This window comes from Canis lupus, chromosome 9, assembly GCF_003254725.2.
Source record: "Canis lupus dingo isolate Sandy chromosome 9, ASM325472v2, whole genome shotgun sequence".
NCBI classification, from domain to species: domain Eukaryota; kingdom Metazoa; phylum Chordata; class Mammalia; order Carnivora; family Canidae; genus Canis; species Canis lupus.
In genome coordinates this window covers 46,341,948-46,355,008 of record NC_064251.1, presented here as the reverse complement: position 1 = coordinate 46,355,008, position 13,061 = coordinate 46,341,948, and the positions used below count along the sequence as shown (strand labels likewise).

Here is a 13,061-nt window from a genome sequence, read left to right as displayed (position 1 = left end):
TACATGCTGACACAATAAATGTGGAAAAGAGAAAGCTTTCTCTTAAAATATAATGCAAACTAATAAAAGCAGAAGAAAAATTGTATTAATAATAATAATAATTGACAGTATTAGAAAAATTGTAATTCGGCAACTGTTTTAGTAATAAGTGATTCAGGCAGGTATCAGCGGGAGGTGGAAGATGAGAAAAAGACTATTTATATGGTTTTAATGTTTCTCCTGACACTTATTATTATTACTTATTAATAAATAGAGAAGCCTGGTAGACTCCATCTAAAGCAAGTAATAAAAATTGACCACAAGTAGGACACTGTGTCCTCCTAAAATGAATTACTGAAAAGAACCCAGCATCACTTCTGCATAAATCATAAATCATGAAGAAACATTAGTCAAGCTCAGATGGAGGGACATTCCACAAACAAATTGGCCTGTACTCTTCAAAAATTTCAAGGTCATGAAAGATAAAGAAAGAATGAGTTATATTTCTGGATTGAAGAGACCAAAGAGACATGACAAGTAAATGCACCCTGTGATTCTGGCACGGATCCTGGATCTAGAAAAGACATGACTGGGACTACCAGTGAAATGGAATGGAGTCTATGAATTAAATGGTACTAATGGATCAAGTTAACTTCCTGACATTGATATGTACACTGTGGCTAGGTAGACTGTATCCTGATTTATAGGAAACACACACTGAAGTACTAAGGAGTAATGGGGGCACTCTTGTCTGCAATTTAAAGAAAGTGTCTATGTAGAGAAATCTCTTCTCCAAGCGTCAGCCAGAGAAAATCACTACATTCCCAAGAGTAAAAGTTATATAACTTCCTTCTTGAACATAAACAAAAGTTGAGAAAGCTGCTTAAAACATAGAAGGACAGGTTAGCCCAATCTGCTGAGGAGACAGCTCTGGGGATATCCTTACTTTCTTCCTCCTCCCTAGGTACTGGCTCTGCAGTTCTCCCGCTGCTATTTGGCTTTTGGCTGGGGCAGGTGCTGCCAGAACTTTGCCTGGGCAGGTGAAAGGCTTGGGAGATGAGAGGGCGGACTCCATGCCAGGCCCAACAGAAAGCTGGCAACACTGATCAGGGCTACTTGAGAGTCTGGAACGAGAGCACCAGGTGGGCAGGGCAGGTATCACTTGTGCCAAATGCCAGCATGTCATCTCATCTCATCCTGGCCACTGATCCTGTGGGGGGAACATTACTAACTTGACTGTAGAGAGGATAAAACAAACTCCAAGAGGTTAAGTACCATGCTTGAGGTCCCAGGCTAGTGAGTGCAGACTCAAATCCTGGTCTGTCTGGCATCTAGGCCCACGCTCTTTCCACTACACTGTGTTGGGTCTCTGTCATCTGGGAGCTTGTGAATGGTCTAAGATTTTCCACCCTTGCAGATTTTTGAGTCAAAGCTACAAGACTGTAATAAGTACAAAATCAGTCCCCACCTGAGTTTCTTCCCTTAGGTTTCTTTGACAAAAGGACTTGTAGAACCCCTTGAAACTGCACTCAAGATAGTGTGTGGGTTTACGTGAATTTTCTTTTGGCAAGAGAGTCTATAGTTTCATTGAGCTCTCAAAGGGATCCATGACTCAAAAAAAGGTTAATAGCCACTGCCATAGGCATTATTTTGTCTGATTCTCTGCTTTAAAAGATGAGGAAATGGATTTCTTGAACTCTGTTTTCTACTTCAAGCCTTTGCTGCTTATTCTGGAGCGACAACAGCACAACCTACGCAATTCTCCTACAAGTAGCTTCTGCTACTTCCCCAGTGCTGTGGAAACATCCTAGTGAGGCCAAACGGCAGGATGAGTGGCCAGCACTTCATTTTTCATAGAGAAATGGAGAGTCCCTAAGGAAGGGTGGTCTGGCTCTCTGCCCGAAGTATCATGAACAATGAGTACACTTTATATGAATCCAGGCTATGTGAAAAGAGTAGATACCAGAATTAAGAGAATTCAGAAAAACAACTCTCTAGACCAGGTAGGTCTGAGGAAAGTATGTGGTTATTTCAGATATCCACTTTAAACTCTGGATCCAACAGCTTTTAAACCTTTTTAAAAATAAGAATTGGAGTTGATGAGAGAAGAGGTTTTGTCCAAAAATAGTGATCTAGGTGGGCTGCTCTAATACCTGTTAATCTCTTAGGTAAATAACTAAATAACTGGTCTTTTACCTGTCTCTTGAGGTGTCTCACTAACTTCCTGAGAAAAAACCTTTTAACACAGAAGACAAGGTGTTCCAAAGGAGCAAATGGCAATAGCAATTACTGCCTTTCTGTGTGCTTTTGGACATAAGTCCAAAGAATAGAGAGGAGGCGGCAGCCTGGCTTTGCAAGGCAAATGTGAAAGCACCTCTTTCTTTGGGGGCTAGGAAACAGGAGGTTGTTTCTGTTAACATAGAAGCTCTTCTACAAAGTTCATTTTCTACAACTTTAATATGAAACATTTTATATTTGTTTTTTAAAGATTTATTTATTTATGAGAGAGAGAGAGAGAGAGAGAGAGAGAGAAGCAGAGACACAGGAAGAGGGAGAAGCAGGCTCCATGCCCGGAGCCCGACGTGGGACTCGATCCTGGGACTCCAGGATCACGCCCTGGGCCAAAGGCAGGCGCTGAACCGCTGAGCCACCCAGGGATCCCCACATTTTGTATTTATATGGGGTCAAAAAGTAGATGCAATCTACAGAATCAAATAGGTGAATAATAATAAGGTCCCATGTAGTGAATCCACTTGAAAAAGTCTCTCTCTCCTTTTTTTAAAAAAAATCTCTTAATCTTATGGTTTGCCTCTGAAACATATTGGGAAACAAGAATTTGCTAACCCACAACAGAAGCATTAAAAAAAAAAAAAAAAGGGACTAAATTTCAGCACCTAAATGCTTTCCCAGAGAACTTCCCTTGAGAACTCTCTCACAGTCGCTACTGTGCTCCCCACGTGAGCCACTGTCGGGTCCTCCCAAGTATGTTTTTTAGGCTACAAGGCCTCGTCTCAGAGCCAGGACCAGCCTGTCTCCAGAAACCTGACTTTTCCAAAATCTGCCTTCCAGTGTGGAAGGGTCTTCAATTGATCCTCTGGCTGTGGACAGAAATTCAGGGATGAGGAGAGGCCTTCCTCTTTTTCATGAAAAATGGACACTGGAACTTGAACATACTCCTCTGACCACTGTGAGGAAACGTGGCAGCAGTGGGCTGCTTTGTGAAAATTTTTAGGAACTCCTGTGTTTATAAAAAGTATGTATATTAAATGGATGCTAATCCATAAAAGAGGGCAGCCCCGGTGGCACAGCGGTTTAGCGCCGCCTGCAGCCCAGGGCATGATCCTGGAGAACCTGGATCGAGTCCCACGTCAGGCTCTCTGTATGATGCCTGCTTCTCCCTCTGCCTGTGTCTCTGCCTCTCTCTCTCTCTCTCTCGGTCTCTATGAATAAATAAATAAAATCTTAAAAAAAAATCCATAAAAGAAAGTAAGAATCTACCAGTGCATACTGACATAAATAAGCACACACACAGGGGGATGAAGGGGAAGTGCTTCTTTACAGAAGAAATCTAATTAATAAATACAGGAGAAATGATGGAAATGGAAAATCAACATTTGGCAAACACTATAGTAATAACTGCTTCAGGCACGAATCATCAAGGGATGTCAAAATGAGTGGGCACAGTGTGAGGAGAAACAGGAATAGTTACATAGTCCCAATGTATTCCCCCACATGATACTTATTAATTACAAAGAGAAAAATAGTAGCTTCAAAGCAGAAAAAGCTAGCAAGCACCATCTTAAGTGATCAAAGTTAACATCACCAGTAATGAGACATAGCCACATGAAGTGCCTCCTGATGTGATGTAAGCAGAGGGACATGACATCACCTGTATGGTATACTTGCCTGCAATGCAAAATCTAGATTTAACCAAGAGCAAACATCAGACAAACTGAATTTGAGGGCAATGTAGAAAATAACTTGTCAATCAATACTCTGTAGTGTCAAGGTCATGAGAAATAGACAAAAGACTGTGGAAGGATTCAAGGTTAAAGGAAACTAAAGAGACCTGACAACCAAATGCATGATGGGATCTTGGGCCAGAAAGTAGACATTCATGGCACAATGTCACCCTCCTGGTTTTGATAACTGTGATTATGTAAAACAGTAGCATTCTCTGGGGGAAGGATATATGAGGATTTTTGGTAACTTTTTCAGAAGTCTAAATCATTTCAAAATGAAAACCTAAACAAATTATACTGAAAAATATGTATATTAGAGACAAGGCTTTCTTTCTGTATTTTCCAGTGCCTGCCATGGTCAAGCCCTGTGGGCTGACAAGTGTAGCTATATAAGAGCTCAGTACCTATGTGGGAAGAGTTTGTTAGGGATCCATTTAGGACCTTATTATTAGAGTAAAACTAGGGGTTCTAAGATTTATGGATACAATAAATGATAATATTCATAAGAGTGAAAAATCTCCTTAGAAGGTTTCCAGGGAGGGTCACAGGAGGCCTGTGACCTCCTTCAACCTCTGGAAAGGGCTGTGCCCTTGTGAGGCCCAACCACGACTAGAGGAGGGAGAAACGCAGTAGAAAACAGCAAAACGTTCATCACTCACTTGTCCTGGGACTCAATATACACGTAGAGATGAGGCTCGAAACACTTGGAGACAATGCCATGAAATGGATTGTCTGGGGCTTTAGGCTTCTTTGGCTGTAAAGGGAGGGGAAAAAAAGAAAGAAAGAAATCTATACTTAAGCCATTTTTTCAAGTTTTCAAGCAGTTTCAAAGAAAAAAATCCCTTCAAAGTTTACTCCTGACACAGATAAGCACTCCGTGTAGCTGAACTGGGACTATGTCTTGCACTGATTCATGCCAGTCTGTGAACAATGAGCCAGTTTTGTTAATATCACTGACTTGCCCTGTATGGTGAAAGATTTACTGCTATTCTGATAACACATGTGCTTTTAATTTGGAAGCTATTCATCATAGGACTGTTTTAAAAAATTTAATCCTAGCTAATAACAGTACCTTATATTTGCATAATGCTTTAGAATTTATAAAGTGATTTCACATCTATTCTTGATGGCCTCCATTTAGTGGTTTTTATTATGGATCAAGCACTTGTTTTTTTTTTTTTTTGCTTTTATGGAATTTATTTTTTTTTAATTGGTGTTCAATTTACCAACATACAGAATAACCCCCAGTGCCCGTCACCCAATCACTCCCACCCCCTGCCCTCCTCCCCTTCCACCACCCCTAGTTCGTTTCCCAGAGTTAGCAGTCTTTACGTTATGTCTCCCTTTCTGATATTTCCCACACATTTCTTCTCCCTTCCCTTATATTTCCTTTCACTATTATTTATATTCCCCACATGAATGAGAACATATAATGTTTGTCCTTCTCCGACTGACTTACTTCACTCAGCTGGATCAAGCACTTGTACATGAAATAACATCTCATCTATTCCTCACAACAACCCTTGGTGTAGGAATTAGACTACTATATTACACCTAAAATGCACTTAGCAGTCTGCCCAAAGGCACATGGTGAAGCTTCCTATCTCCTGAACTAGAACTCTTTCTTTTATAGTGTTGCTTTGCTGAGACGGTTCCTGAACTGTTGAATTGATGAGTAAATGCAAGAAAAAGAAACGTAAAGGACCAACATAGCATTGCTAACTTTTTGTTTTGCTACTTTCCATTCTCACCAGTCCCTTAAGAATATTTTATACCCAAATACTTTATAGGGAGAAAATAGCAGCATTAGGGCAGTCCTTCCTATGAAAAGACAGTTGGTGACCTTCTTTTTTTTTTTTTTAATTTTATTTATTTATCCATGAGAGACACACAGAGAGAGGCAGAGACATAGGCAGAGGGAGAAGCAGGCTCCCCATAGGGAGCCTGATATGGGACTCGATCCCAGCTGGGATCATGACCTGAGCCAAAGGCAGATGCTCAACCACTGAGCCACCTAGGTGACCAGTTGGTGATCTTATACCAGATAGATAGATACATAGACAGATAGGCAGGCAAGCAGACTATTTTGTCTTTAGTTTTTGCCTTGGGCCACTGTAAAACAGGGCCAGTGCTGGCCCCCAGTTGATACTTAAAAACCACTGATATATAGGCCATCTAGGTAGGCAAGCATTTAAAAACTCTGTTTGCTTCTTAATTCCTTTTCAAAAGATCTAAGAAATAAGTGAATATCCTCCTACATATCTCTTTGTATTCCTGAAAAAACAAAGTCAATTCTATTCATTGTCAAATGCCAACAAAAGGACCCTGAGCCCTTGCTGGGGTTGATATTAGAGTACAATTTGGGAATAAACTGATACTCATAGCATACTTGTTGAATAGAACTGTTCATACCTCTTAATAGAGGAAAAACTAAGCCCCTAATGACAAACAGAATAATGATTCCCTTCTTCTAGTAACTTTTAAAAATAAAACACTGTAATAGTTAAAAGCATCTGTAAAAACTGGAAATGAACACTGTAAATTAAATGTCAACCTTAGACATATCCCAGTCTCCTGTTTAGCTCTCCCTTTATCACCTTTAGAGAGTTCCATGTCTTCGGTTTTTTTTTTTTTTTGCAAGATTTTTAGAAATTCTGGTCCTTCCTAAAATAATTACACTCGGGTTGTTTTGCTTTATCCAGAAGCCACCACCAAAGTCAGGTCTTGAGGCTGAGACCACCAGAGACGCCCCAGCCTGGGTTCACGGAGTTTGTCTTGTCTGAATTCAAAGTTCTACTTCATTTCTCAGGTGCTCTGGGAGTTTCTCTCACACTTCCATCTTTTAAGCGGCAGATCCATGACATAGTGCTATGTATGGGTGGTCTTTACCTAATTGTTCTGTATTTTCCAAGTCAGATCTATTTTTTATTATTTCATTCTTTTCAATAAGGTGATTGTTAAATGAATAGATAAATGTGATTTAACTTTTATAAGACTAGATATCTGATTTTAGAATTGAAAACTATAGCCACAATACCCAGATAGCTTTTTATTAATAGTCATTATAAGGATTGTAATTATCCCATTTATATTTTTTCCTGTGACAAAACAATTCACACATCTGCAGGATAGCTTCTGGTAATTATAAATTGGAGTTTATATAACACAGAATGTTGTCATGTCTTAAATCAACATGTTTTCATTTTTATTTTTAAAAAATTTTTATTTATTTATTCATGAGACACACACACAGAGAGGCAGAGACATAAGCAGAGGGAGAAGCAGACTCCATGCAGGGAGCCTGATGTGAGACTTGATCCCAGGACTCCAGGATCACGCCCTGGGCTGAAGGCAGGCACTAAACTGCTGAGCCACCCAGGGATCCCCGAAATCAATATGTTTTATTTTTTTTAAGATTTTATTTATTTATTCATGAGAATACACAGAGAGGAGAGAGAGAGAAAGAGAGAGAGAGGCAGAGGCACAGGCACAGGCAGAGGGAGAAGCAGGCTCCATGCAGGGAGCCCGACGTGGGACTCAATCCCAGGTCTCCAGGATTACGCCCTGGGCTGAAGGTGGCGCTAAACCGCTGAGCCACCCGGGATGCCCAATCAACATGTTTTAAATAAAATATTTTGTATTTGGCTTTGTTTACTAATTTATGGGCAATTTTCCAATTACTGACAATGTTTTAGTTTATTACCTTAGAATGGCTACATAATGAAATATAAGCTCTATAAATTAGATCATAGTATTACACTAAAACTACATTTTCTGATTTTGATCTGTGGTAACTGAACTGAATGATCTTCTTGTTAGGAACTACATACAGAAATGTTTAGAGATAAAGGACATGATACATGCTAACTTACAAACTATTCCAAAGAAAGAGAGGCAGAGAGGGAGGGGGAAGATAGAGAGAAAGAAAGGGAGAGGAGGAATGGGGGTGGGGGGGAAAAAAGGAAGATAAAGTAAATGTAGCAAAATGTTATCTTTCCAGGGGAAAGATATTTGAGAGTTCTTGTAATTCTCTGAAAACTTTTCTCTAATTTAGGTATTTTCGTTTCTTTTTCTTTTTTCTTTTTTTTTTTTTAAAGATTTTTTTATTTATTTACTCACGAGAGACAGAGAGGCGGAGGGAGAAGCAGGCTCCATGCAGGGAGCCTGACATGGGACTCGATCCCAGGTCTCCAGGATCAGGCCCTGGGCTGAAGGCAGCGCTAAACCGCTGAGCCACGCAGGCTGCCCAGGTATTTTCTTTTAAAAAGTAAAAATTAAAAAAAAAAAAAAAAGTAAAAATTAGTTAGCACTTGGGTGGCTCAGTGGTTGAACATCTGCCTTTGGCTCAGGTTGTGATCCTGGGGTCCTGGGATCGAGTCCTATATCGGGCTCCCTGTAGGGAGCCTGCTTCTTCCTCTGCCTATGTCTCTGCCTCTCTCTGTGTCTCTCATGAATAAATAAATAAAATCTTTAAAATAAATAAATAAAAAGTTAAATAAAATAAATAATAAATAAATAAATAAATCTTTAAAATAAATAAAAATAAATCTTTAAAATAAATAAAAAGATAAATAAGTAAATAAATAAAATAAATAAAATAAATAAAATAACAATAAAAAGCTTGGGAGATGGATGCCAATGGCTTGGCAAATAACCCCAGACAGTAAAGGAACACTGAAGCAATGGCATGTCACCAATTCTTTAGATAGCCCAGAGGACACCAGTGTGGGAAAACATGGGCATTCATGCCTGAGTAAAATAGGGGTTAGAATCAATTTCACGGTTTTAATAATGCACTATAGTTATAGTAGCTGTCACCACTAGGGGAAGCTGGGATGGGAGATGGGTATATAGGACCTCTCTGCACTCTGCAACTACTTATGAGTTTACAATTCAAAACACAAAGTCTAAACAAACAAACAAAAAAACCCAACAACAACAACAAAAAAAACAACGTGGGACAGGAGTTGGACTCTGAATGTGAAGTTGTCTTAGGAATATCTTATTTATTTTGCTCTTATTTTCCTTTTTATGCATGTGCAAAAGTGACACACAATAAAAATCTAGGTCTAGAGAAGCCTGAGGAGCTCATTCAGAATATGTACAAGAGACAAATTCTAAGTGATACAAGAAAATAGCTATGTGCTATTCCAACAAACTCATGTTGGTCAGTCATCCACAGATCCTGTGCTAGATGAGGCACTGCAGATCACTCCAAAACTGGCACTCAGAGAACTGCATCATCAGACAGTGTGAGTGTCCCAACCCTATGGGCAGGTGATTGCTCCACCCTGCCTCTCCCCACTAATGCCACTCCTGGCAGTGAGGAGACACCTGACACCACAGCTCCTGGTCCCTTGTAGCATTTTTCGTCTGAGCTGGAAGCAAAAGGGGAACAATGGGAGGGACTGCCCAAAGTTTCCTTTTTGCTTTTTTTCCACAGGGCTGCCTCCAGCCTATAGTTGCTTGGTGACTGTACTCATATTTAGATAAGAGGTGCTGGAATTTCAGCTCAAACTGGTGTCTCCTTGTGTACTGTCTGGCTCCCCAAAAGGGTTGTGTCTCTGCTGAAAGAACATACGAAGTCATTTAGCAGTAGCATTCAGGCTGCCTATCTGAGTGTGTGAATTCTGTCCAAGAGCCACAGATGTTTCAGTTATTTCCTCCTGGAGTTTGAGGGAATAATAGAAGGTTACTGTTGTCACAGTAAGGAGCTCTGCAGCTGGCCCCACTTCCTTTTATTACCATCCAATGTAAACAGATTAAATCTAACTGCTTGGATCACCAGAAGGGTACATTTTAAAACCAGAAATTCCTTATTTCTTCTCCCCTTTTCTTTGAGTACCCTCAAGCCCCTTTCAGATGCCATTTTTCATCACTTGGGACTCGGCAACTGGTGGTTCAGACTAAACACCTTTTTTCAAATTCACACTCCTTTTTCAACAGCCTACCCTGCAGGAGTGGGCAGGAGAGATCCTGCCCTTGAGGGCCATGTCTACTTACTGCAGTGACACAATGGGTTGAGTAACCCCAGGCCATCAATGGGGGCTTTCCCCTACACCTCTGGCTCAGCTCACCTCTCACTTCCTGTGGACTTCCTCCCTAAGGCCATGCGGGGCTCCTGCACTTCCTGTACACCTAACTCCAGAAGTAAGTGGTTGGGAAGAGGGAGATCCTGGAGCTCCCACCTAATGGACCACAAGCAAGACAAGTGCTACGGAGGCTACAGGGAGCTGGAGACGGTGTGCAGGTGTTATCACTAATAAGTAACGGCCAGTGAGACTGCAGGTGGGTCATCTAGTCCAGGAGTTTTTGGTACTTTGTTTCTAAACAGATCTCAAACCTCAGGTTCAGAAGAAATTTTACCTGAAATTTCATGATAAAAGTGACTCAGAACAGAACTGCTCTGTTTGGAGGGAGTCAGAGCCATGGTCTCCTCCCAACTCCCACAGCCAACATGTGATGGGGCACAGAGGAATATAGTTTGACAACCACGGGCTCTTTCTAAAGATGGAAATACTAGGCAAGTCTAGAGAGAGCAAAAACCCACCAGGTGGTCAGCTAATGGCGGACCAGAGTCTGCCTCTGCTTACCCCCATACCTGTGCTCTATGTCCTTAGAATGAGCACTCTTGGTCCTTACAACAATCACCTCTAGATTCCAGGGTGAGCAACAAGTGCCCTGAGAGAGACAAATCATATTTTATCTAGTAAACTGATTTTGTGGTAACAGGGGCCTCATCAAATCCAGTTTAATGATATCCAGAGATGACTAGCTAAAGAGATCAATTACTTTCCATGGCAGCAGAAGAACAAAAACAGTCACTGGCACTGGGAAGGCACAGGGCCCTGAGAATGGCACTATGATCCAAAGCAAGCACCAAGAGTATGGGTGACGGAGTGGGGGTAGAGGATGCACCAGAGAATGAGCTCTACTTCCATACTCCTTCCTATCCCAGTCCTTCCTCCCCAAATGTGAGAGAGGTTATTTCTTTAGTTATTAGAAATCTTTTGTTTTCTCCCATACTAGCTGATAGAATGGCTTTAAATCAATTACATCTAATCCCACAAATCCCTGGGATATAGCCGTAAGGTATCCTTCCAGTTGTATTCATTCACCTTGTATTCACAGGGTTCATTTCTGTGACCTCCACTTTTCACTGAGACAGCCTGGTGTAGTAAAAGAGCTCCATGAAAGGAATTCCACTCTCCGACATCTAGACTTTGCTACCAGTCCTAGCTTGTCCATGCCCAAACTCTGTAACCCTGGGCAAAATCACTTAATCTCTCTGACCTGCGCATACAGCGGCTCATATAAATTCCTATAAAACAAGAGGCAGGCATTGCCAGAAAGATGAAATGAAATAAAGCACGTAAAAGACTTTTGAAACTATAAAGCCCATAAAAATGCAAGGTATCCATGTTATTATAATTATTTAATCAGTGGACCAGACACATTTTACTGCATCACTTCAGGATTGCTCCTAGAAATTCTTTCTTTTGGCTCCTGCCAAGATTGGAGGTACACCCACTGTCACCATGCGAGGAATGCAGGTTAGCTGAAAGTGTGTGGCTATGGGGTTCCCAGGCTGGTCTTCCCAGCCAGCCTCCCCTTTCTGTGGTGTCTGGAGCAAAACAACACTATAAAATAACCCTCAAGCAGCCAAGTGTAGAAAATTAAAGAAGGATCACTAATCCAGACAGGAAAAGGTCTGATTTATTGCTCTAACCGCTGTCATAAAATGGCAATGAAACAAAAACACCATTCTATAGGATGAAGGGAGAGGAAATTTAGAGTTGGACAGAAAATCCGAAGGAAATGAAAGTGCTAGTGTGCTCTGAAAAGTAACTCTCCAAATATGCCATTGGTCACCTTGATGTTTCCAGGCTTCCCCGATGCCTTCCAGACCTCAAATGCTCAGCTTGCACTGAGTGGAGGCCTCTCCTAGCTGCTGCTGCTACTAACTCCACTGGGGAGTCTCAAGCCTCTCCTGTGTCGTCACCAGCCAGATGAGAACACAACCGAGAGGTAGGCTGGTAGGTGCAGGAGATGATGAACGAGATGGGTAGAGTTCTGGCTGCCCCCACCCTGCCCCGCAGCTGCACCGCACAGACCAATTAAATGTATGCGGGTTGCTCATTCCAGCAGGGGAGCTTTTTGGGAATGGAGGTTGGCAGGAAAGGCTGCTCTTTCACTCAGTTTTCAAAATATGCCTTTAGATAAAGGCTTTCTATGAAGACCACCAAAGCTGTAATCTCTGAATGTGGTCAATGGCCAAAGGGCCACATTTAGAGTGAACAGAGCCATTTTCAGAAGCAGACATTAGGTCAGTGGCACGTGGAAGGGCAAACTGGACTTACTTGATCTAAATCTCCTTTCTCCATTGTCAGTTCCTCCATCTCTGGTGCTGGCTCATCTTCCAGAAAGGGATTGGTGGATGGGGGTGGACACTCAAGTTTTTTCTGTTAAGAAGACATGAGAAAGTGATAGGTATATTGTGAGCATATTCTCAATACCTTTCCCAATTATCTGCTTTTTCTGCTTTTATCTTTAGTCTCTCCAACTGCCAAATTATGAAATTTGATCTAATGAACCAGAACTGAAACAATATGGACCACATTCTTACCTCCCAGCCTTTATACTATTTCCCTTTCTGAAACCTATTGCTCACTCCACCCCAATCCCAAATTCAATCTGGCTAAAACTCTCATTCATTCTTTAGCCCTCAAATTAGAAGTCCCTTCTTCTGGGAAGCCTTCCCTGCCTTTCAAGTTTGGGTTAGATATCCCTGCTACATGTTTCCATCCCACCCAGCATATACACCTACCTCGGTATTTATTAAAATATTGCAACTGTCCATTTATTTGTCTTGTCCCCACTAGATTTTATGATGGTGGGGATCATGTCTGTCCTTCTCCTTCCTCCAATATCTGGGTACCTGGAATTTCCTAGCTGCCCCCTAAATATGAATGAATCAAAATGCTAGATGGATTAGAATACAAGAACTATAAAGCCAATCTTACGTGTTCTAGATTATAGAAAGAAGTCCCTTCCCAAATAAGTCTCATTACAATAAACAGCAAAATTCCTTGGGAAAAATTAGTTCTCAGGATCTGATTA

General features: G+C 41.2%; 1 protein-coding gene across 6 annotated transcripts in view; it reads right to left on the bottom strand.

Moving 5' to 3' along the window:
• VPS53 (VPS53 subunit of GARP complex) overlaps nucleotides 1–13,061 on the bottom strand; it is a 143,690-nt gene that overhangs the window by 55,395 nt on the left and 75,234 nt on the right. For all 6 annotated transcript variants that reach the window (XM_049114259.1, XM_025476197.3, XM_035721581.2 and 3 more), the window contains 2 exons: nucleotides 12,302–12,403; nucleotides 4,601–4,695 (listed from right to left, as the gene is read on the bottom strand). In XM_049114259.1, coding sequence (XP_048970216.1) covers nucleotides 4,601–4,695; nucleotides 12,302–12,403 — 197 coding nt within the window. The remainder of the gene's footprint in view (nucleotides 1–4,600; nucleotides 4,696–12,301; nucleotides 12,404–13,061) is intronic.